Raw genomic sequence first — 23,470 nt, 5'->3', positions numbered from 1 at the left:
CTTCCCTACTAACTAACAAATTATTTTAATCTATGCAGCCCACACTTGGTTCCCACACAAATAGCGTCAGCATCATCTGAGAACGTGTTAGAAATGCAAATTCTCAGGCCCTACCTAGCAAGACTTAATTATCAGAAACTCTAAGGATGGGCAGCAGTTGGTTTAAGAAACCCTCCAGGTGATTCAGATACATAGTCAAGTATGGGGACCACTGTAAATGCAGCCAATTATCTTTACTTGGTCAGTCTTTCTGTGCTAACTTTGGGGGCATTGTTAAAAACAGACACTTTTGACATAGCCCCTGCATCCCACATACTACCCCTGTCTATCCGGCCATCCATTGATTCATTTACATAATGTGTTGAAAGTATTTTAAAAAGCCAAGAATAAAAAATTTAAATAAAACCCAATTTTCTGACTACTGACCTGATAGAGATGAAATCCTGAACCTTAGTTTAGTTGCAAGAATATCTTTCCCCTCATAGCCTCATCTTTCCTGTATTCTCTACAATCATGGTAAGGTAAAATTCACTTCCAAAATTTCAAATAAGCATTTGTAATTCCATCAGACACAGCAGCCCTTTGCCCGTTACTACCTCATTTTTATAGGGAATGTATTTGAAATATACCAAAGGCACAGGCGAGGTGCATTGCTTTTAATATCCTTCAGTCACGCTGTCTGGTGGCTGGGGATGAATAGTAAGTTGACAGCCCTCAAGGAGCTGACCATCGGACACATAAAAAAACTACCTTTAGGGCGCCTGGGTGGCTCAGTTGGTTAAGCGATTGCCTTCGGCTCAGGTCATGATCCTGGAGTTCCTGGATTGAGTCCCATTTCGGGCTCCCTGCTCAGGAGTATGTCATCTCTGGAGTTTGTCCAGCTTCATTATGTCTTTGTGGATTTCTCCCTCTGACCCTCCCTCTGACCCTTCTCCTTCTGACCCTCCCCCCCTCATGTGCTCTCTCTTTCTCCCTCTCTCAAATAAATAAATAAAATCTTAAAAAAAAAAAAACAAACTACCTTTAATGCGACTTGGTGAGACTATTACCAGTGGGGTGTGTTGGAGAGAAACTCGCTGTCGGGGTGGGGATGTTGGAGAAGCCTTCAAAGGGGGGGTCACTGATATATTAACAAGAGTCAAGAGAAAGGGGCCAAAACAGGTGGGAGTGGTGGCTCAGTCCGAAGGAACAAATGAACAGAGCAGTGAGGTCTGAAAGCAAAAAGCGCGCCTGGGCACAGAGGGTGGGGTGGTAGGGAGAGGCCTCGGGCTGCAGACAACTCAGACTAACGAGCCTGCAAGAATTCGGTTGCAAATCGCACGCATTGCCTCCAGTCCTTGCGTTGCGGTTCCGCGGCCTTTCATAAGTAGAGACGGCGCCTCTGAGAGAGAAGCTCTTGGGGACTACCGGCATTCATTCATTTCACAAACACTGACCGAGGGCCCCGCGACGCGTCTGGCCCTGCGGGTGACGGACGCAGCCCCCGCCCGGGGACTTCGAAGGGTAACGAGGAGCTGGTGCCCCGCACCCGGATGCCCGCGTCCCGCTCAAACCTGCGGCCCCCGGCCCCCGGCCGCGGCTCCACCTGGTTCCCTGCGGGGGCGCGAGTGCGGGCGCTGGGGTCGGACGCTGCTCCGGCCCGGCTGGCGGCGCTGTAGACGCGGACGCCGGCGGTCCCCGAGCCGTTGAGGCCGAACCCGCGGGCGTTGTGGCGGGCGGGGGACCGGAGTTCGGGCGAGGAACGGCAGCAGGGGCAGCAGCGGTGGGGAGCCTGGAGGTGGGGGGACCCAGGCCGGGGAAGCCCCTTAACCTGTGCCATCTGGGCCTCCACTTGCTTTGGGGTTTGACTGCTCTTGACTGGGGGCCTTCTTGATGCCAGGCCTCGTGCCCCGCACTTCACACACAGTAATTCACTTAAGTCACCCTATGACCTTGTCAGGTCAGAAGACGCAGGAGGAAACTGGAGGCTAGAAGGTCACTCAGGTCTCCAGCCTTAGTTCTCTTCCCCGCAAGACTGGCTCCTCCCACTGAAGGACAGTCTCCTGCCCAGGTCTCTTGCTGGGCTCCCCCCAACGCCCCGCCCTTTAACCTTCTGAAGTTGACTCAGTCCCTGTCACTGTCTCTAACTACGCCCTGTAGTCCTGCTTGGCCCAGTTGCAGTTTTACACTTGCTCGATTACTGTATTAATGTCTAACACATTCACTTTACCTATTCCTTCCTTTTTGTAGATTGTATCCCATAAGGCAGGATTTTTATCTCTCATTAATTGCTATATTATCAGTGCCTAAACAATATGGTGGGTATAGTAAGTGCTCAATAAATCGTAAACCCCATGTAGGCAGCAACTGTGTTTTTTGAAACGACTGTAATCAGAAGTGCCTGGCCCTGACTAGGCATTCAATACATACTTGTTGAATGAGTGACTGAATGCGCTGCTTACTTCATTTTTGCCCTTTCAGTCACTCTCACCTCACTATCCCAATTTTTTGGATAATTATATGAATTCCTTAAGATTCCTACTTCCGAGTTTCCTCCCTTGTATCCATCCACTCATCACCTTGATTCCCCACTCCCACCCGCCATTTCTTCACAGTCACATTTTTGCTCTCACTTTCTCCTTCAACCTTCATTACTTCTTGGAAAGTTCCCTAACCCGCAGGTGGGCTTGGAACATTTTCAAGCAGCATGTCTTCATCGTGGAGAGAATCCAGGCTAAGCCATACTGAATCCCCCCAGAAAAGCTTTCCATGAATCACCCATGATTCTGGTTTTTGTTTTTCCTTGAGGAGAACTGAGGATCCTGCACCACCTCCTAAATTGAGATCATGGTCATTATTCATAATTTGTCCAATAAATATTTATGGGGTACCTATTATGTTCCAGGCACTTGCTAGATGCTGGGACAAGATAGGCAAAATCCAAGGGATGCGTAACACCAAAGAGAATAATCATGGTAAGTGTTGAGAAGTGTCCTGGCTTGGACCCAGTTACTTCTAAGAGATTGTGACAAGCTTTAACAAAGGAATACATTGGTAACAGTGGGGGTAGGTATGGGGTTATAATATCTTGCCCATTCACACTTTATTATCTTGTTCGGCTTTACAAATGACCCTATTAGGTGGGAATGTAAGGCAGGAATTATTTTTGCAGAAACTAGAACGAGGGTCTAAGAAAGGTCAATTGACTTGCCTAATGTGACACTGCCAGAGGACCACTCTCTGCCTTGCTCTCCTTAATCTGAGAGGCATGAATCAAATGCCTAAAATCGTCTTCACTGGAAGCTTTAGAGCAGGATTCAGTTTCAAACCCTCAGAGTAATGTTTTCAAAAATCCTTGTCAAAGGGAGATACCGGAGACTTTCCTGAATCAGAACTACCTGGGGCATATTGTAAAAATGCGCATTCTTCGTGCCTATCACGGACCTACCCACTTAGACGCCCTGTGGGTCCTGGGACTTTGCATTTTTAAACACCCAAAGTGATTCTTCTGCACATAAAAGTTTAAGAACCGCTAGGAGAGTTTGGATGGAAAACCTCAGGCTCAATGCAGAGCTAATATTTACTTTTGGGATAGAGTTCGTCACAATCCGAAGATTAAGCCGTATGTCCTTGAACAGATGGAATACAACAGCTTTCTGGCCAGAACCTTCCTTTTTTAAATGTAAGTATATCTTGGAAATTGGGGGTTCCGCTGAGCAGATGCTCGGCTGCTGGTGACTACGGGCAGTTCAAAGAACTTTTGGCTCTTTTCCCGACACCCTATTAGTCGCTGTCGCTTTCCACCATGGAGCCAGGCATTTGCCCCGCCGACCACGGAGGGGCGCACGCGGCATACGTTGCCACCTTATCCCTTCCTTCCCGGGTCCGCCTTCGCGCCCTTAAGAACAGTCCCTGAGAGTTCCTGCCTCTGGTCTCCAGCTGTTGCTCTTTTCTCGCGAGAAGTGCTCCTCCCATCCTCTCCCGTCTTCAACCCCCTCCCATGGGCAGGTTCCATATTGGGTAAAATCTCGGCTCGCGGAGAGTCCCGGGAGCTGTTCCCGCGAGAGTACGGCAAGAGGCTCCTGTTCGCTGGCTCTGGAACGGCGACCACTGGAACCTCAGCGGGCGCTGCAGCTGGAGTCGTAGTCCCTCGGCGCAGCCCGGAGTCGGCCTGGTCGGGGAGAGGGTGCAGGGAGAGCGTGGTGGGCGCAGCCTTGAGCCCCGTAGCGTGCCCTTGCCCTTAGCCGGGCTCGCCCCCGTCGCTGAGGCGCGTCCAGCAGCTGCGGCTGACAGGGGCCGCGCGCGCGGGAGTCGGCGGGGTCGCGTCTGCCGCACCTGCGCCGACTGCCAGCTGCGGGTCCCCGCCGGGCCGGGCGGGCGACGAGGGCCGGGGAGCGGGTGCGGGCTCAGGCGGGGCCCCTCAGGGCCACCTCCTAGCCCCGCGTCCGCGGCTGGAAGATGTCTCAGGAGAGGCCCACGTTCTACCGGCAGGAGCTGAACAAGACAATCTGGGAGGTGCCCGAGCGTTACCAGAATCTGTCCCCGGTGGGCTCCGGTGCCTATGGCTCCGTGTGGTGAGTGTCACCGGGCTTGGGTCTGCGGTGGGCTGAGTGGCCCTTAATGCCCTAGAGCCAGGCCTGCCCCCACAGCTCAGCGATGCACCAAGCGGCAGGAATTTTCCTTGGGGGAGGGCATCGCTGCCCCTTCGACCCATGTCCTGCACTCCCTGTACCCCTTGCACCCCTCACTCTGCACCCCGAGGTAGGGTGGTCAGCTGTGTGCAGGATGCAGGTCCACGGTGGCCTGTGATGCCGGGGCTCGGCCCTGGCTCGCACCCTGCGCGAGCTCTTCTTGGGGGTTGCTGCTCCGGGGGCTGGCACGGAGGCGGGGGTGTCTCTTCGCGGGTCTCCCTGCCAGCATCGAGCAGAAAGATCCTCTCCGGAGGTGCGCCCACTTTGGGCGCCGAAGCCTGCCCTCAAAGCAGACAAGCCCGGGGAGCTGCAGGGAGAAGCAGAAGGGCAAAGCTCGACCAGGAGACTGCGGTTGTCCGAACAAAACTGACGACGAAGGGCGTCTGTCCGGGCTTTTTTGCAAACCTCTTTCGAAATCTCGTTTTGAGAAGCATTCGTTTTGAATTCGCACTTGCATTAGCAGAGACCCATAGAACCTAAAATACCGACTTTATCTCGGCCAGCATAGTGCCAGCTTGAGTGGTGTGTTTCCGATTCGGCTGAAAGCGTATTTCCTTTTCGCAGAGTGGGGGTGGGTGGTAGTGCCTGCAAGAACACTGCAGCTTGAGAAACTGGCGGCCTCACTGATTAGTCACATACCACTGCTCATTTAAGTATTGTTTGGCAAAACAATTTTCTCATTTGGAGCGAGTGAGATTCAGATCCGTTGGACGCGCTCAAGATCAAAAAGTTATTAACCATGCTGTGAGGTATTGTAAATATTTTTTAATTGCAATACATCTTGTGAATATTGCGTTTTTAAAGTCCCTTAAAGAGTTTGCAGGGAACCTACATTTGTAGACTGAGGTACGCGGTGGTTTTCGTAAAGATGTGGAGTATGTAGCGAAGGAAGAGACCCTTCTCACCTTTAACTCTCACTGTGTGTTTTAAATTAAATTGATACCAAAAAAATTCTGGATCTGAAATATTTCACTAATATAGGTATTACACAGTGTATTTTAGATTTACTGTAGCTTGAGAGCTGCTGATTTGAAACTAATTCATGTATTCATGTGCATGCATCGTTTGAAAAGGGCTCTATAAAATTATTTTTTGTTTTGGAACAAATTCCAGACTTTTGGATGTGTTAATCTTTATAATTCCTGTGTTTCTGAAAGTCACATCATGAATTTCCTGTTTGGTAGAATCTTCTGGGTAATTGAGATTGTGCAATTGTGTCAAGCAACAGATCATATTGCATTTTCTAGTTCAAGCTGCGTGAGTTAATGTTGCTGATGGCCCCATGCTTGACATCTTTTCCCCGTTTTCATAATATGGCAGTTTACATTTTAAGGGAATTTGCAACATTTTATTATATATATGTATATATGTGCGTGTGATTGATTTGCAAATTTTCAAAGATTTATTTGGATCATTGTTCCTTTAATAGCTTACTCTTTTACCTCTATTTTTCATTCTTCAGTTGACATTAATTTTTGTAGTACCAAGTTTTTGTTTCCAGTGATGTTTAAACTTTAATGAAATGGTACAGCAGAATAGCTCAACTATGGGGAGTTCAGTGAACTTGAAAAGAACTGCTTGCAAGGTTTTCCTACTGTTAGTATGGATAACTCTGCACTGGAACTGAAGATTCAGATTTTATTGAAGTGTCATAAAAATGACCTTTACATTTCTTTAGTACTATACTTTTCTGGCTTACAGAAGCCAGCAGTATCTGACACTTGGAAGTAATTTTGCTAAACAGATTTTTAAAAGTAGGTAATATGTTCACATTGTATAGAATTCAAAAGGCTCAAGGATATTAATGAAAGGTATCCTTTCCTTTCTTGTTCTCCAACCTTGCTATTCCTTTCCTCAGAGACAACCATTGTTAAGTTTTGTATGTGTCCTTACAGGATGGCAGAGTTTGTTCCCCCGCCTTTTTTTAGTAGTAGTTTTGCTAAGGGATTTAAATTGTAACCTTTGGTATATTGGTGGAGAAAAGTACATCTGATATTATGTGACAATTGACTGTAAACAAATGTAACTGATTTTGGATTGAAAATATCAGAATTTAGATCTACAAGTAAGTGGTATCTCATTCAGAATTATTTGAAGTTGTTCTTTCAATTAGCAGTTTTTTTGGGTGTTGCAGAAAACTTTTATTTATTTATTTATTTTTAAAATTTCTCTTAGTATCCATTCTGGAGCCCGTGTTATTTTTCACTACCATCATCCTTTGAGAACAGATTTGATTTTAGGGAATAACACAATCAAACTGAATTCAAATAATTTAGAGACTTTGTACTCAAGTCTGGTGAAAAAGATTAGGCATTCAGGTTGGTCATACTGTTTTAGGTCAAATAGGAGTTGTAACTATAAAGTAGTGACCGAATTTCTTGTGTGACTTGTAGAACTGGATCTGAAGTCTGTTCCAAAAAAGAATCTCTGAAAGTATTTTAAGGAATACAACCTCACTGAAATAGGTGTCAGTTTCCTAATTTGATTGTTCCAAAGTGTGATATACTTTGATGTATGACTTAAAAATTTTTTATATTAAGCCTTTTCGTTATTTTAATTTGTGCTAAGTATATGGTAAAAAAGCAAGTAGCAGCCTGTATGATAACCAACTGTGAATCCAAGATCAAGGAATCAGACTAGAAATTGAGAATTGATAAGGTTTTATAAATATGCTTTTCCTTTGTAAGGGCTAAAGGGAACTAAATAAGTCTTGCAGTTTCAAGGAACTTTGTGCATTGTCTGTGAGGGGAAATGAAGCAAAATTGTTTAAGAATACTTTGTTGCAAAGCATTGATTTTTTTTTTGGTTTGGGGACAGAAGGGGGGACTCTTTGTGGTGATTTTAAGGAAATATAAACAGGAACTTAAATGCCTTTCCTCTGGGTATGGTTTTTCCAGACCCTTGCTGTTGATTAGAGGAGGTGGGGCCCTGGTAGCCATAAAAGAGGTGAGAGTTGAGAATTACTCTTAAGTCATAGTCATTTGTTTATTCAACAATATTGAGTACCGACTATGGACTAGATAACGGGCTAGGTTTCATGAGCTAGAGCGCGGAGCAAGACAGAGTGAGATAATCCATTCCCTCGTTGAGCTTATAGCCTAACGCGAATAATAACTATATTTTATGGATTGCTTACTGTGTTCTAGGCATTTTGCTGTGTAGTTTATATTTATCATCCGTATATAAAGCATATACAAGATTTTTAGTAAAAGGATGGCAAAATTTACTAAGAAATCAAATCCAGCTTCCTAAAAGCTTTGTGGAATAAGACTGTATATACATAAATATAATATAAATAAACAAAGGTAAGTTTTAGTGTTAATAGCCATTCACTGTTTTAAATCTTTTCTTTTTTTTCTTTTAGGATGAGCCAGGGCACAGATAAATGAAAATACATCATTGTTGACTATGCAAAGATGACTTTCTTGACTCCTGATCAGTAAGAGGGCTTGCCCTTTATTTTTCCAGTGGCAATGATAGACCCGTACTGATCTTTCTTCCCATTTGCTTTTCTTTGTAATCAAAAGCAAGGTGATTGGCTGCATGTCACCAGTACCAACAAATAAATATTTAAAGATAATGGCAAATATTTATATTATATATGAAGACTTTTAAAAAAGAATTCAGTCAAATTTGTTATAAAGTTATATTTTATTTATCAAATCCCATTTTTTTACTGATGCTTTTCTACTGGCTCACATTTAAAAATAAGGGTATTCTGAACCTCTGGCTTTTCAGTTCTGCCAGTTTAATTTCTTGATACTGAAGAGTACCCTGTTTTTGATTTCTCTCTAACTCAGCTTTAGAGATGATCTGTGTGTTGACTTTGCCTTTCATGGGCAACAGTACAGATGGCGCTGAGCCCCTGAAGCTTTGGATTCAAAGGTAGAAGAATTCACTGGGCTAGATCACTCTCATTTTAGTATAAATTGGCATTTTTATGGCATTTTACACTATAAAGTATTTTCATTGGAAGCATCATCATTCAGTCTTCACTGGTTCTCTGTTATTAACCCAGTTATGTAGATGAAGAACTGTACTCATTCACTGAAGGAATGGCTTACTTGTCAGTGGTGCTTTGGATTTGGTTCTGGGGTTTCAACACTTTAGAAGGCTTTACATATAGGCTGCTGAGTTTGTGTGATGGTACCTTCTTTTGTACTGTTTGTACTTATCCTTTTTGTGAAGAAAGGGGTTGCTGGGTCACGTGCAGTAGAGCTGTGACTGTACAGAACCAATCCCACCAGTGTCATTGCCTAGCTCATCTGAGGGGTAGTGACTTAACTTGTTAAAGGTTAAAGTCACACCTCTTCCTCAGAATTGATAGACCAAAAAATGAACTCATTGTCCAGATCACATTTTTCCCCCAAGTAATTATTAGGCAGTGCAAATAATTTAATTCCTGAATTTATGAATCCTGTTGGTTTGAAATTCTTCAGTGTGCATTTTGTAAAGTTGGGACTATCTGTACATGTTTGTGTTATGTAAGTACAGGATATTAATAGAAAAAACTGCCTCTCCAGGCCTTTGAAAATACATTAGATTTTGGCTCTTTACTGTGAAATTTGGTATTGATTTGTTCCTATCCAAGAGGTATCATTACTGTAATACTCAATAAAAACTTCATTGTAAAGTGGGTTTCCCTGACTTAGGGAACCTAGGGATTTTATCTCACAGTCATCATGTACTTGGAAGTCATGCACATATGTCTTCAGGACAAAAACAACAACAACAACAACAAACTCTTTAACTTGAAATGTTTTTGTGTAAATAAAGTGTTCAGTGTAGGAAGTTTGACTTTGCATAGGGTTTCCGTAAATTAAGTGCATGTGTGTTAAAGATTTATAAAATGAACCAGTTTTCCAGCATTTCAGCCTGTTAAGAATTTATTCCAGGAAAGAGGAAAATGGTCTGTAAATTCTGCACTTTTGACAAATAGGTCCTGGATTCTGACATCTTGGCTCCTAGGCTGAAGGTCAGGGGAGAAAGAGTACAGAAAAGAGAGCAGTCTAGGATGGCCCTCAAGTTCTGGTTTTGGACAAACGGCTATCTGAACTTTGGAGTATTGTAGGATTGTGGAAGCAAAGGGAGAGAATGATGGGTTCATGCTAATGTCCTTGAGGACAGGACTGTGTGTTATACTGATACTTGGAGCACCTACTATGTCTGAGTCATTCTTCAGGTGTTGGAGACGGAGTATGAACAGACAAAAATATCTGCCCGTAAGAAACTATATTCTAAGGGGGATGTAAGTAGAAATAGATAATAAGTAAAATTTATAGTATGTCAGGTGGTTGGTGCTATGGGGAAAATGAAGCAAGGAAAGGAGAGGGAATACTGGGATGGCTGTGTTGCCCTTTTAAGCAGGGTAGTCACGGTAGGCCTCAATGATGAAGTGACAGCTGAACAAAGACCTGCAGGAGGTGATGTAGAACACGGGTTGGACTTGGGTGGGGAGGGAAGAACATTCCAGGCTGAGGGATCAGGAGGTGCAAAGGCCTCTCTCCAGAATAGCTAGGAAACCAGTCTGGCTAGCACTGACTGATCCAGGGGCCAAAAGTAGTAGAAGAGGGTGGAGGGGCTGCAGATGTGCAGGGATCATGAAGGGTCTTGCTTGCCTTTATAAGAACTGTGCCTTTTACTGTGCACAAGAGGGGAGGCCGTGGACAGTTATGACCAGAGGAGAGACATGATCTAATTTATGTTTTAACAGATCACTCTGCTCTGGGGTCTCTGTTTTTTTATTTCTATTCCCTACCCATTAGAGGTGCTAATTATAGTTTAGGGTAGAATGGGGGAGTCTAATGAATTGGTGCACAACCCCAACCCATGTGCACAACTCTCATTCCAGAGTGCCAGAGCCGGAACTTCTGTTGGGCCCTAGAAATTCAGGGTATTCCAGTCCAGCTCTTTAAATAACATGGGCTTACTTCACTTTTTCAGGTTTCTGTTGCCAAAAGGAAGGGAGCAAAGAGATTAGCTCTAGACTTCTGACAAAAGAAGATTAGCCTGCTGGCAGGTTGACTGTTTTCTAACTTCTTTGGGCTTCTAGGTTTTTTCTTATGATTGGGTCATATTTTAAAAGACATTTTTACCTTCAACATTTAAGATCTCATTTATTTTCTGTTTTATTTAGCCCTATATCTGCTTTACATTCCTCTGCCTTCCCCCATTATAGTAATTTTAATAGAGGTCTGATTATTGTTACCTGTTACTAATGTTTTGGCTGTGAGGCCCCCAGGACTTCTCTGTTAACTTGAATAAGTCTTACAGTTGAACAATTCTACACATACATGACCCTATAAAAACCCATAGGGTTTATTGTCTTCCCTGCCTTTATAGATACACAGGCTTCTCGTTCATGGAAGCTCTCCCCCTTTTACTGCTCTATCATCTAGTTGGGGAAAATAAGTGTTCCTAAACACAGATTCCCATGGCAACATAACAAAAAGGTAATAGAAGAAATGTTTATTTTGTCTAGCTGCTGTCTGAGTAACTTTAGACCCTGAACACGTTGGCTCCTGTTACTTTGAATGATGTTGTTACAGATTTCCTTGTTTCCCTCAAAACCTCTAGGGCTTGGTGGTATTGTCACTGTGCCTGTGACATGAAGGAAGGTATGTGAGTATGTGTGTCTTACTGTCAGCCTACCCACAAGTATGCATTGGTTGCTTTTCCAAGCTTATGGTCCCAAACGGAGGCATCACAACACAACCATGCCAAAAAAAAAAAAAAAAAAAAAGGCAAAAAGCACACCAGTTGTCCCCTTTGTTTTCTTAAATTCATTAATTCAGTATTGTCTGTGTTAAGCACTGTACTAGATGTTATGTTTATAAAAATAAAAAAAAACAAAAGAAAAAAAGCAGGAAGGGTGACTGCTTTCGAAAATATCAGTCTAGAAGGGACATGTTACGTTGTTTCCTCAGAGATGGCTTTGGAAGTAGCTTTTCTTTTCTGCATTCTTTCACTTAAGTTGACATTTCAAATCTACCTTTATGTTTCTAATGCTTCCTTTGAAATTTTCTTTTAGATTCTTTTGTCTCTCTTGACTCTAGTGACATACTGGTCACTTTTTATATCTAGGGCAACTCTATGCAAGGATATGTGTTAGAAATCTGTGTCAGAGAAGCCTTTCCATCTGATGATTCAGATCTAGAAAGTGATGACATAAGCATGTGCCCACAACAGGTCAGAACTTCTTCTTTTGATCTGCCCAGGGCTCATGGAGGCTATGTGTTAGGGGAAGCAGGGGACTGTGAGGGTAAGGGTCCTTTAGATCCTTAACCCAGCCCTATACTTCCACTGGGGGTGGTGTCTCTGCTGTGACAGTCTTCTTCACCTACAAATTAAGTGCCCTTAATGATGACCTTAGTCTGTCCTGTGACATTCAGCTTGAAGTGTCTGGTTTATGCAAGTGTATATTGAATTCTTTCTTGTATTTCCTCATCCTTGTAGTAGATAAAACTTTATTTCCAGAAATAATTGCTTTATTCTTAATATCCCCAAGAGATATTTCTTTTTTTTCCCTCTTCTGTCAAATCCATCTAGGGCTTTAGCTAGCTTTGAGCCTTCTTGAACTTAGGCTTTTGCATAATAAGTTTCTATTTATGTTTTCTTCTCCAGGCTACCAAATGCTGGGAAAATCTTAGTTATTTTCCTCAGTTCCCTAATTTTCATATTAAACTGAAGTGAAATATTGATGTTGGCATCTTATGTTGATAAACTTCTAGTAATTTTCTCATTTGACATTATAAGTTTGTCTTGCTTCATTTTTTTGTCCCTAGTTTAGTGTCCTAGGTGCCTTATGCTTTGAATGACCTGCTTTGAAATTAGCAATCTCAATAAGTTAAATGATATCAATGCTAAAGGGAGCAAAAGGGGGAAAATAGCAAGTTAAGAAAACAGTAAGTATTATGAACATCTATCAAGCTGTGTTTACATTTCCAAATATAACCTAGGGTTACTCAGCTTACTGACATTTTGGGTGGGATAATTTTTTTGTTGTGGGGGGCTGGCTATCTTGTGCATTGTAGGATATTTAGCAGCATCCTTGTACCCTGCTTGCTAGATGCCAGTAGCAATCCCGAGTTGTGACAACCAGAAATGTCTCTAGACATTGCCATATGTCCCCTGGGGACAAAATCACCCTTGTTGAGAACTACTTATATAATCCTATATATTTGGGTTGATTGGCCCTGAGGAAAAACTAGATAGGATAACTTGAACCTTGCACTAGCAGAAGGATAGAAAAACTATACTTTCTGTGCATATTCTTTTTCTTCTTCTTTTTTTTTTTTTTAAGATTTTATTTATTTTAAAGAGAGCAGACAGCACGAGTGGGAGGGGCAGAGGGAGAGAGAGAGTCTCAAGCAGACTCCACGCTGAACACGGAGCCTGATGCAGGGCTTGATCCCAGGATCCTGAAATCATTACCTGAGCCAAAACCAAGAATCAGACTCTTAACCAACTGTGCCACCCAGGCGCCCTGTGTGCATATTCTTTTTTAGTTCATCATATGATACAGTCTCAACATGGCTTCGTTTGTACATTGTGTGTCCAAATTTGTGCTTCTAAACCTTATCTCAAGAATATCTAACCCTTTGGTTTTCAAGTCTATTGAGATGTAATGTTTCATGCTTTTCCTTGATTATTTTTCTTAACATTGTTTGAGGATGATCTCAGATGTAGCACCAACTATCCTAGGAATAGACTGATGTTACAAACTTGTATGATTCAGCTTTAGAGATGTGGAGGTGTGATATTTGAAGAAAGCTTTCATTAGCACTGATGAATGACAGTGGTCATGAAAATTACAATCAGGGAACGAGGCAATTGCCTGAAGATTTCTGTAACTTTCTGTAATTCTGTTAAGGCAACATGATTTTGAAAGTTTGAAATGTGTGTGTATATGTATTTGCTTATGCGTTAGATTTACTGTAGTGAAGAAAATCTGTTGGTTATCCATCAGTGTTAAATGCGCATCAGTGTTAAAAGAAATAGACATAAGGGGCACTTTGGTGGCTCATTTGGTTAAGTGTCCAGCTCTTGATCTCAGCTCAGGTCTTGATCTCAGGGTTGTGAGTTCAAGCCCTGTACTGGGATCCATGCTGAGCATGGAGCCTACTAAAACAAACAAAGAAATAGACATAAAATATAAGTGAACTGTATATATAAAAAGGTATTGATGTATAGAGAAGTGGGGGCATTGTGGGCTATAGTAGTTAGACTGGTTTCATGGAAGAAAAGGATTTGAAGGTTATTTTGAAAGGTGGGTAGTATTTGGAGAAGAGGAAAGGGAACATTTTTTTAGGGAACAGGAGAAAACACAACTAAGAGAATTAGTTATGAGACGGACTGGCCTGACAGCAAGAATATCTCAGGTAGCTTGAACCCAGTTGCGGTTCTCTTTCTGATTGTGCTTCAGAATCAGTGTGGAGTTTTTAAATACAGATGCTTGGATCCTACCCCCAGAAATGAAGAAGTAGGTCTGGAGTAGGGCTAAGGCATTGCATTTTTCTAGGCCATGGAAAGCTGTTAAAGTTTCTTGAGTTGTGAAGTATTGAGGAAAAGTGTTTTAAAACTCCGACTGGAGTGCAAATGGATTAGAGGAAGCAAATGTATTGCTTTTTAAAAGTCTTCAGTGATTTGTTTATGTGAGCGTCTGTTTATTCTGACTCTCCAATGAGATTTCTCTGTTCCTTGAGGTCAAGAACTATCTGCTTTGGTATGTATTTATTAATCTTGAATTATGTTCCAGGCACTGGGCTAGATTCTGAGGATACACAGATCACTTATAGCTTCTGCTCTCCCTCAGAGTTTGGATTTGGAAACAAATAATAAAGGGGTTTGTTTTTTTTTTAGTTCAATGTCTAAATTATTGGCTACATTATGTTGCTGATTGTAGTCTTAGAGCCTATCTAATAATTGCTGAATAATGTACATTTTAACTTGTAGAAACTATATGTTAGTTATCCACAGCATTGATAACAACTGATCAAGGATTTGGTCCCTCAATTATATTTTAACTTCCCTATTTTACTGTTATTTCAGAGGTTTACTCAGCCTCAAATTTGAGAGTAAGAGATCTAAAGATATATATTGAGAATCTATGATGTGATAAACCCCATGCTGGAAGCTGGTCATGAAACTATTTTATAATAGCATGTTATTTCAACTTAGAACTTTTAAAACTATCTGCCTTTTATAGTTCATAAAGTACTGTCACATAATTATCTTATTTGAGCCTCAAAACAGCATTGTGAGATAAGCAGAGCTGATGACACCCCCATTTTGTTTATTTGGAGACAGGCTTTTAGAAGCTTTGCCCCAGATCACCTGCTAGGAGGTGCCAAAACCAAAACTAGAACTCAAATCTTTTGACGACTAGTTATTTTTCTCTGTATCAGACTGCATATGTTTATGCTTAATAGAATTTTTTGAGATTAGGTCATCAAAATACTGCAGAGACCATTCACTAGGAAGCAAAAGTAGCTTTGTTAAATGAAATTCCAGTGATTTTTCTAGAGGAGTAAAAAGATTCTTAAGTAGTATTCCCAAAAGTAAGTGAGATATCTTGAAAATTCCAGTTTGTTTAAAAAAACGAAACAAAACCATATTGCTAAGTGTAATGATTTAAAAATATGACTATAAGTTATTTGATACTTCTCCTTTAAAGAGGTGGAGCTAATAATCCTCACCTTCAGTGAAGGTGGTACTGACTCACTTCTCTAATATATGGAATGTGGTAGTAATGATGGAGTGTGATTCTGAGGGTAGGTCATGAAAGATATGTGGCCCCTATCTTGCTTTTTCTCTGAATGTTTCTCTGAAATCAGTTGCTCTAAGGCAGTTTTTCAACCTAAGCACTATTGACATTTTGGACCAGATAATTCTTTGTTGTGAAGGATGTTTAGCAGTAACCCTGGCCTCTACCCACTAGATGCCGGTACCACCACCACCCCCAACACACACTCCAGGTGTAACAGCCAAAAATGACTCAGACATTGTGAGATACCCCCTGGGGGGTGGAGCTGCCCTCTGTTGAGGGACAGCCAACAGCTCTGTTGAGAAGACACCGAAGCAGCCTTACAGAGAAGCCCACATTACGAAGAACTGGGGCCTGCCAAAGCCATGTGAGGCAGCCATCCTGGAAGTGGATCTTCCAGCCTCGGTCAGGCCTTCAGATGACTGTAGCGAAGGCCAGTACCTGGACTGCACCCTCCTGAGAGACTGTGAGCCAGAACCACTCAGCTATCCTGCTCCCCAATTCCTGACTCACAGAAACTGAGATAATAAATCTTGTTGAAGCCACCAAACGTGGGGGTAATTTATTATTTAGTAATACACTAAGTGTTACTGTAAAATATATGTGTATGTCGTATAAGATGGAGAGTGACAGACTGAGCAAACCAACGATTGTGAAGACACACTAATGCCTGTTATATGCATCTGTAGTCATGTTTGTAGCATGTTTATAGGGTGCTTTTCTGGATATGAAGCCTATAAACACTATTACTGTAAAAGGCTTTTAATTGGAGCAGCAGGCAGAGTTGATTGATGGTAATCATAAATAGTTACAGTGTAATATAGGATTAGTTTATTTCATATTTGCTTGAAAGGAGTTAAAAACTAGTTAATGATGACTTCAAAAACATTTGTCACTGAAATTTTCAAACAAAAGTAGAGAAGATAAAACCTATGGTAACAACATTCTAATGAGGCTTGGGAAAATAATTCCACATGTAATAAAATAATCCACATGTAATATTCTTGTAATCAATATGAGGTAACTATTGCTCTTGACGCAGATGTATCAACTGCATTTGCAGTCAGAGAACTATGTTAACTGACACCACTGTGGCTTTTAAAGCTTCAGTGAAGAAATATCTTAAAATCATTCTTTTTTTCAAATGGACTTTTACAGCGAATGAAGATTAATTGAATTTCACATTTTAATCACAAATTGGTTTGGATTTTTAGATTGCATGCCTAAGTGAATTTCCGCATTGTTTGAGTTTTAGTTTTCATTAGGCTAATAAAAATTAAAGCAATTGTGAAAAACATTTTTGCTCCAGTAGCTTAGAAGTTTTGCAGCAGGAATTAGACCAATCAGGGATGGCAGGTATCTAGCACATGTGTTGCTATGCTCTGAGTTCCAGCCACATAGCTAGGGTCCCTAATAAATCCTGTCACAAATACACTTTCCTATCTGAATGAGATTTTCATGAAAATACTCAATTTGCATAAAAGTTACTGAACTATTAAGTTATGTAAGGCAAAGTATGTGGTCAATTAAATGACTCTTTTCCATTCAGTCTACTAATCTATTGATAGAGTGTTTAATATGTCACTTGTGTTTTGAGCCTCTTTGAGAGGAATATTTAAAAACTGAAAAGTTGGGGATTGGTTGCATTGTACACATTTGTAACAGTTGTATTAATGACATCTGATGTTCTTCCCATTAAGTATGAAAGTGTTATTGTAAGAAACTAAATTCCACTTATAAAAAATACTATATATAGTTGCACATAGTCAAATCATTTTGTGATTCTTTAAAAAAAGTGTTATTATATAAACATTAAAACAAGGTATTTGAGAGTTAGTGAAGATATTAAACGAAAGCTAACAATGTTTCAAATATGATGAGTTTTTAAAGTCAGTTTTAAGTCCCTTGCTGCTCTGAAGAATATTTTTTGTTTCCTAAATCAAAACTCGAGTTCTAGTTTTTGCATAAATTTACCTTATTTTCATGACATTATTTCCAAAATGGAGGGGTAGAGCATAAAAATAAAAAAACTAGTGATACTTGTACATTTGTCTGAATTTAGGAGGAAGAAAAAGTAGGTTTCTGTAGTAGAGGGAAATGTGTGCCGAAAAATATTTCTAGTATGATATTTATTGAAATTTGTATCAGGTGTTATAGGTAAAGAGAAAGTTCCAAGTTAGTAGTATAAATTACTTATTTAGAAGGCACATTTTAAAGGCTATTAGCAGTTAACCTGAATTCAATTGGAAAAAAGCCTCAAATTGTATGATCTGGAGAAGAGATGTCATGTTTTTGCAATTATTTCCCTCACCTTAGATATTTTAACTAATTTGATGCATTCAAGAGAATTTGTTAATTCAGTGTAACTACAAATTTTAATATGTTTAAATTTTTCCATTAATTTCCAAAAATAAACAAAATTGTGTTTGTCGTTTTAACCATTATTGAGGGTTCATTTTTTCTCATTAACATCATTCCAGGGATTAGAGAAGTCATCTGTGACCATTGAAAGAAATTGTAAAACCGCTTCTGATCCTCACAAATTACTCAGAGACTTGTCAGATGATTGCTCATTCTTCGTTCTGTTGGGGAAAACCCAAATTGTTTTTTGAGGAAAAACCTCGTACTGTCATTTGTCCTCCCATGCTCTGTTAATGTGAGCACTTGTCCTGGGTAGGCAGCAACCTCGCCTTTCTTAAGAGGTGGTCTCTCTTACTCTACCCAGCGACTCACCTGACTGTTAAAGCATATTGATTTGCCTCTGCCTTGCTGCATAGAAAATATGCAGGCCAGGTGCCAGCCCTGGAGCAGAAACAGAGTCTCTGTTGCTCTATACCTATCAAAAGCTCAACTGATGGAAGTCATCTTTGGAGGATTGTCTGAGGAACATGGAGCTTACCTTTTTTTCTCAACACACTTAGGATTTCCTCTTAGATTAAGCCTGTCAGAGAACAGCAGCATGCCATGCTATTATGTACTCTCTTCCCCACCGTTGCTAATAATGAACTGTATTTTGGCTTTATGAAACAGTCTCCACTGATATAGATACTCTAAGAAAAGAACCCTCTGAAACCCACTATTATATCTGTGTAAGAATGTTGATTAGGACATTTTTACCACATTATACAGTGTCTCCTTCATGAACATACACAGCAGGAACTCTTCTCTGGTTTTATTACAGGAATAATTATGCCTGTCTTCAGTTCTCCTGAGTACCTAGTTTGTTTTTATTATATGGTTCCTGTGACTCATGTCTTAACTGGTTGTGTTCTCTTGTTGTGTGATGGCTTTAGTGGGCTCAGAGCCCACTAAAAAAACCCACTCTAATGGGTATTTAGAAAGGACCTCATAATAATCATTTGTATGTTAACCTCACCCATACAGAATTTCTTATTTTCCTGTAATCACTGTTATTTCAAGTTATGTATGTATAGTTCCAGACTGCTTTAAACCTATTGTGGAATAAAGCGGGATAAATAAATTTAGAAGTTAAACAGAATTATACTAGGATATATTAAGAATCTAATAAGCCAGGTGCACCAGGGTGGCTCAATTGGTTAAGCATGTTCCTTCGGCTCAGGTCATGATCCCAGGGTCCTGGGATCGAGCCCTAGATTGGGCTCCCTACTCAGTGGAGAGTCTGCTTCTCCCCCTACTCTGCTGCTTCCCTTGCTTATACTCTCTCTGTCAAATAAATAAATAAAATCTTTAAAAAAAATCCAATACGCCAGTTTTTTGGGGGGGGAGAGAGGAGGCAAGTTTGAATGGGTAACAAAACATTCAGTTTTATTGAATATTGTGTCCTAGGCACTGGATTCACATCAGTAGATGAGTGAGCATGACATCCTATATTATAATCACTGCTTTTAATGAATTTTATATTTTTTCCTTTAATTTTTTCTTTACCATATCAGTGATTTTATAAAATGTGAGTTAATTTTATTAACTTTGGGAGACTTCATGTGAATTTATAATGGGAGGAAAACCTTATTAAACAATGTATCCTGAATTTTAGTTTGGGGAATCTTACCATTGTAAAGATAATTCCATTTTATGATGTTGTTCATGAAAACAAGGTTTTATTTGTAGCTATAATTTTTAAAATGTGATTAAGAGGCCCAACTGGTAATACTAGTAAGTGAATCATTGTAATAAAGGTAAAGTGAATAGCTGGTCCTGGGGTTGCCCTTATTCTGGACAGCTTGGCATTCTGGAAAAAGAATGCACATTGAAATTAGACCAATCTGGGTTTGAATCCCACTGCATGTGAGTTATATGCCCTTGGATGAGTTGTTAATGTTTTTGACCATTAGTTTCTTATTTTGGAAAGTCAATATAATTATCTCAAAAGGTTATTATGAGGATTAAATTAAACATTTCCCAAAAGATGTACGACATAACCAGGTAGCCAGTAAATTTGAATTTCTTCTCCTTTGATTTGATTGGTTTTATCAGGTGATTTAAAAAATTATTAGTAATTTTTGCTTTTGGTAATCACAGTGTTCGATTTAGGATGAAATTTCTCCTCTTTCCAAATACTGCTTTGATTAGGGATAGTAACAGGAGGCTAGGTCAGAGCAGTTAAATGCTTAAAGAAGTGGGTTGAGGATGGATAGTATATTCCTTGCTTCAGCAGCTTTGCTATAGGAATCATTAACTGATAAGCAGAAAGCAGTTTCTCTGAACAATTCCTGCTTACCCTCTTTTGTGAGTAAAATGTTTTAAAAAGTGAGAGTGTATGTCCTTTGAAGTAAAAATTATTTGTTCTAAGGAAATCATGCAATTATTGAAGAAGCAGTGTGAATTAAGATCTCCATTGTAATAGTATTTATTGTATTTGTGTGTGTGAATGAATGGAATGGCCATAATGCCCATCAATAAAGAGAATAGTTGAGTAGACTGTGGTGCAGATATTTAATGAAATTACTATAAATGTTTAGTAAAGTGGAAAATGCTTATGCCTTAGGGATAGAGGATACAAATTTATGTACTATGAGTATAGCTATGTGTAAGTGTCATTTGAAGGAAATATGTTAATCATGTCTTTATGAAAGAGAGTACCTATTTTTTTTAAGGTAACAATAATACAGATGACTTATGCTTCTAATTTTACTAATAACCTTATATTAAAAGATACAAGCTCATTAAAAAAATCAGGATAGAAAAATATAAGCAAAAATGTTAAAATTCTGAATATATTAGACATCTCTTCTCTGTGTATATTTATATATACATGTATGGGTATGCATTTTTTCCCCACAGATAGGATCATTCTTTACTTCTTTTTTTTTTTTTTTATCAACATATAATGTATTATTTGTTTCAGGGGTACAGCTCTGTGATTCATTAGTCTTACACAATTCACAGTGCTCACCATAGTACATACCCTCCCCAATGTCCACCACCCAGCCACCCCATCCCTCCCACCCCCCTCTATCATTCTTTACTTCTGAAACTTGTTCTCTTTCCCATCAGTAATATAAAATGTGTACATATTAGTACTATATGGAGATCCTTGTTAATGGCTGCAGTATATATGGGAGAAAATACCATAAACTAAATTCTCCCCTATTGGACATTAAGGTCATTTTTGGTTTAGTTTCTATGAACAAGCTGCAATAAACACATATATTGTGAATCCAATTTATATATTTTTATCTGTAAACTTTTAAACCCAATTATATATTTTGAACCCAACTTTTAAAAAAGTAGTCAACTGTATATAGTTACACTATATTATTGGGCATTGTTTGCTTTCATGTATATTTTCATCATTCCAGTTAGATGGTAGGTTCTGTGACATCAGGTACAATGTTTAGTGTTTCTTTTGTATTCACAAAGCATCTCATCAAGGAGATATTTCAGTAAATGTGCTCAGGAAGTGATATTTTGGTATTTGTAAGATACCACATCATTGCCTCCTCCCGTATTCTAGATTCACAGGGAGTAGTAGAACTCTAGGGATTGAAAAACTTCCCCTAAATAAAGTAATGCATATAGAGCAAAAGTTATTTCTTATGAAATACTTTTCATTAAAACTATCCCGAGTTCAGTGTAAAATTACAGGAAAAACTTTTTCCATATGAAATGCAATTAATTGTAGTAGGAAGCTTTTTAGAAAAGCAGAGTTGATACAATTAGAATATATTTAAAATGGGCCGAACTTCTTGCAAAGTTGAACTTGATTATCCATTAAGAGTTCTATTCAGAGATCCATTGAGGATCCATTCAGTGGTATCCATTAAGAGTTGATGCTTGAAAACACACCACTTGAATCTGAATCTCAGCTCTGTGATTTTCTTTCTATACTGTGGGCACCATTACTTCTTTGTGCCTCAGTCTTCTCACCTATAAAATGGAAATCATAATAATGTCTTTTTATAAAGTTGTGATAAAGATGCTCATTCATGTAAAGATCTAAAAACAGTGCCTTGCAATAGTAAGCACTCAGTGATTATAGGTTTTTAACATTAATATGAGTTTCTTGTTGGATGCTATTGATTTTATTTTATTTTTTTAAAGATTTTATTTTTAAATAATCTCTTCACCCGATGTGGGACTTGAACTTATAACCCCGAGATCAAGAGCCACATGCTCCACGGACTGAGCCAGCTGGGCACCCCTGGATGCTATTGAATTTATAAAAATTGAGAGCCACATTATAAAGTTGAAGTTTTTTCTTTCATGTTTCAGATACCTACATCACAAAATATTCTTATACTTTTGTTAAGCATTTTTTGAGAATGTGCACGTGCCAGGCATTAATGCTACGTCCTGTGTAATATAGTGGTGAATAAAACAGAAGACACTAACTGCCCTCAAGGTGCTTATGATGAGTGGAAAGGCAGACATTATTAATGTCCAATATTTAAGCTTTACTATGGGTCAGGCCCTTTTGCTAAAACTACTACAAAAGTTATCCCATTTAATCTTAACAAGCATTCTCCTTATTAGATATATACCTTATCCTCATTTTATGTATGAGGCTGAGAGAATTTAATTAACTTTGTCAAGATTATACCGCTGCTAAGTGGCAGAACTGAAATGAAACCAGATAGTCTAATACCAAAGCCCCAGCCTTTATTTAACCACTCTGCTGGGTGGTAAATAAACATATAGTAATAAATTGCGATTATTGGGGTAGGGTACTGATTAACCCTAGCCTGCCTTTCTCTAAATAGATATAGCAGTCAGAGATAAAAATATGTACTTTATTACTCTACAACTGGCATGGAGAATGGCTTGGACAGGCAGCTCAAATGGACTTCTTATTTTTTCCCCACTGAATTGAACTTGCACATTCAGTCATGGGCAGGTCAGCTAGAAACCTGATGACATTCCTTGCTCCAGGAGGTCCCAAAGGGCTTACCAGCAGAGGAGAGGGGAACATGCTCAGCCTGCAGGTGGACAGGCAAACTGAGGTGGAGAGTTGAGGATAGGTCACATGGCAGTGATCATTTTCTGTCTCAGTAGAGCCATTGAGGGGTTAAGAGAAGAGTATACATTTACTTGGTACTTCCAAGAGGGAAGAAGTTATTATTTTATGGGTTTGTAGGAACAGGAGTGGGAGAGAGGAGTACACCCCCTCTGTTTATGTAGGATAAGGAAGGAAACAAGGAGGGTGTTGTGACAGAGAATAACTGAGACCTGTTGATAATCTCGAGGAGGATGGCAATTTAAGCCAGTGCTGGAAGGATAAGGATTCAACTGTGGGGTGGAGTAGAGATGGGAGAGAGGAGCAGCTCAGGAGCCAGAAACAGCCCGTTGAAGAATTTAAGGAACTAAAAGGAGCCAGCATGTTCAAAACATAGTGGCTGAGGGAAAGGAAGGAGTAGTACAGGAGCAAGATGGAGTGGTCATTGGTGGTCATATCACCTGAGCCTATAGGCTATGATAGGAAATTTGCATTTTATTTTATATGCCAAGGAAATTCCTTGAAGGATTTGAAGCAGTGGGTGTTGCCATCTAATTTATATTTTTAAAAGATTGAATTGGATGCTTGTAGAGAGTATATAAGGGAACAAAACAGGGGCAG

At 40.0% G+C, this 23,470-nt stretch overlaps 1 protein-coding gene across 3 annotated transcripts in view; it reads left to right on the top strand.

The window, feature by feature from the left end:
* Positions 1–3,995: 3,995 nt before the first annotated feature.
* Positions 3,996–23,470, top strand: part of MAPK14 (mitogen-activated protein kinase 14) — a 69,932-nt gene continuing 50,457 nt past the window's right edge. The window contains exon 1 of one of the 3 annotated variants that reach the window (XM_032409943.1): positions 3,996–4,553. In XM_032409943.1, the coding sequence (XP_032265834.1) occupies positions 4,438–4,553 (116 nt within the window). In that variant the 5' untranslated portion in view covers positions 3,996–4,437. The remainder of the gene's footprint in view (positions 4,554–23,470) is intronic. The other 2 variants (XM_032409942.1, XM_032409941.1) reach the window with 2 other exon arrangements.

This window comes from Phoca vitulina, unplaced genomic scaffold (genome assembly GCF_004348235.1).
Source record: "Phoca vitulina isolate PV1807 unplaced genomic scaffold, GSC_HSeal_1.0 scaffold11, whole genome shotgun sequence".
NCBI classification, from domain to species: domain Eukaryota; kingdom Metazoa; phylum Chordata; class Mammalia; order Carnivora; family Phocidae; genus Phoca; species Phoca vitulina.
Note: the sequence above shows the minus strand (reverse complement) of the source record. Positions and strands in the feature narration are given on the sequence as shown.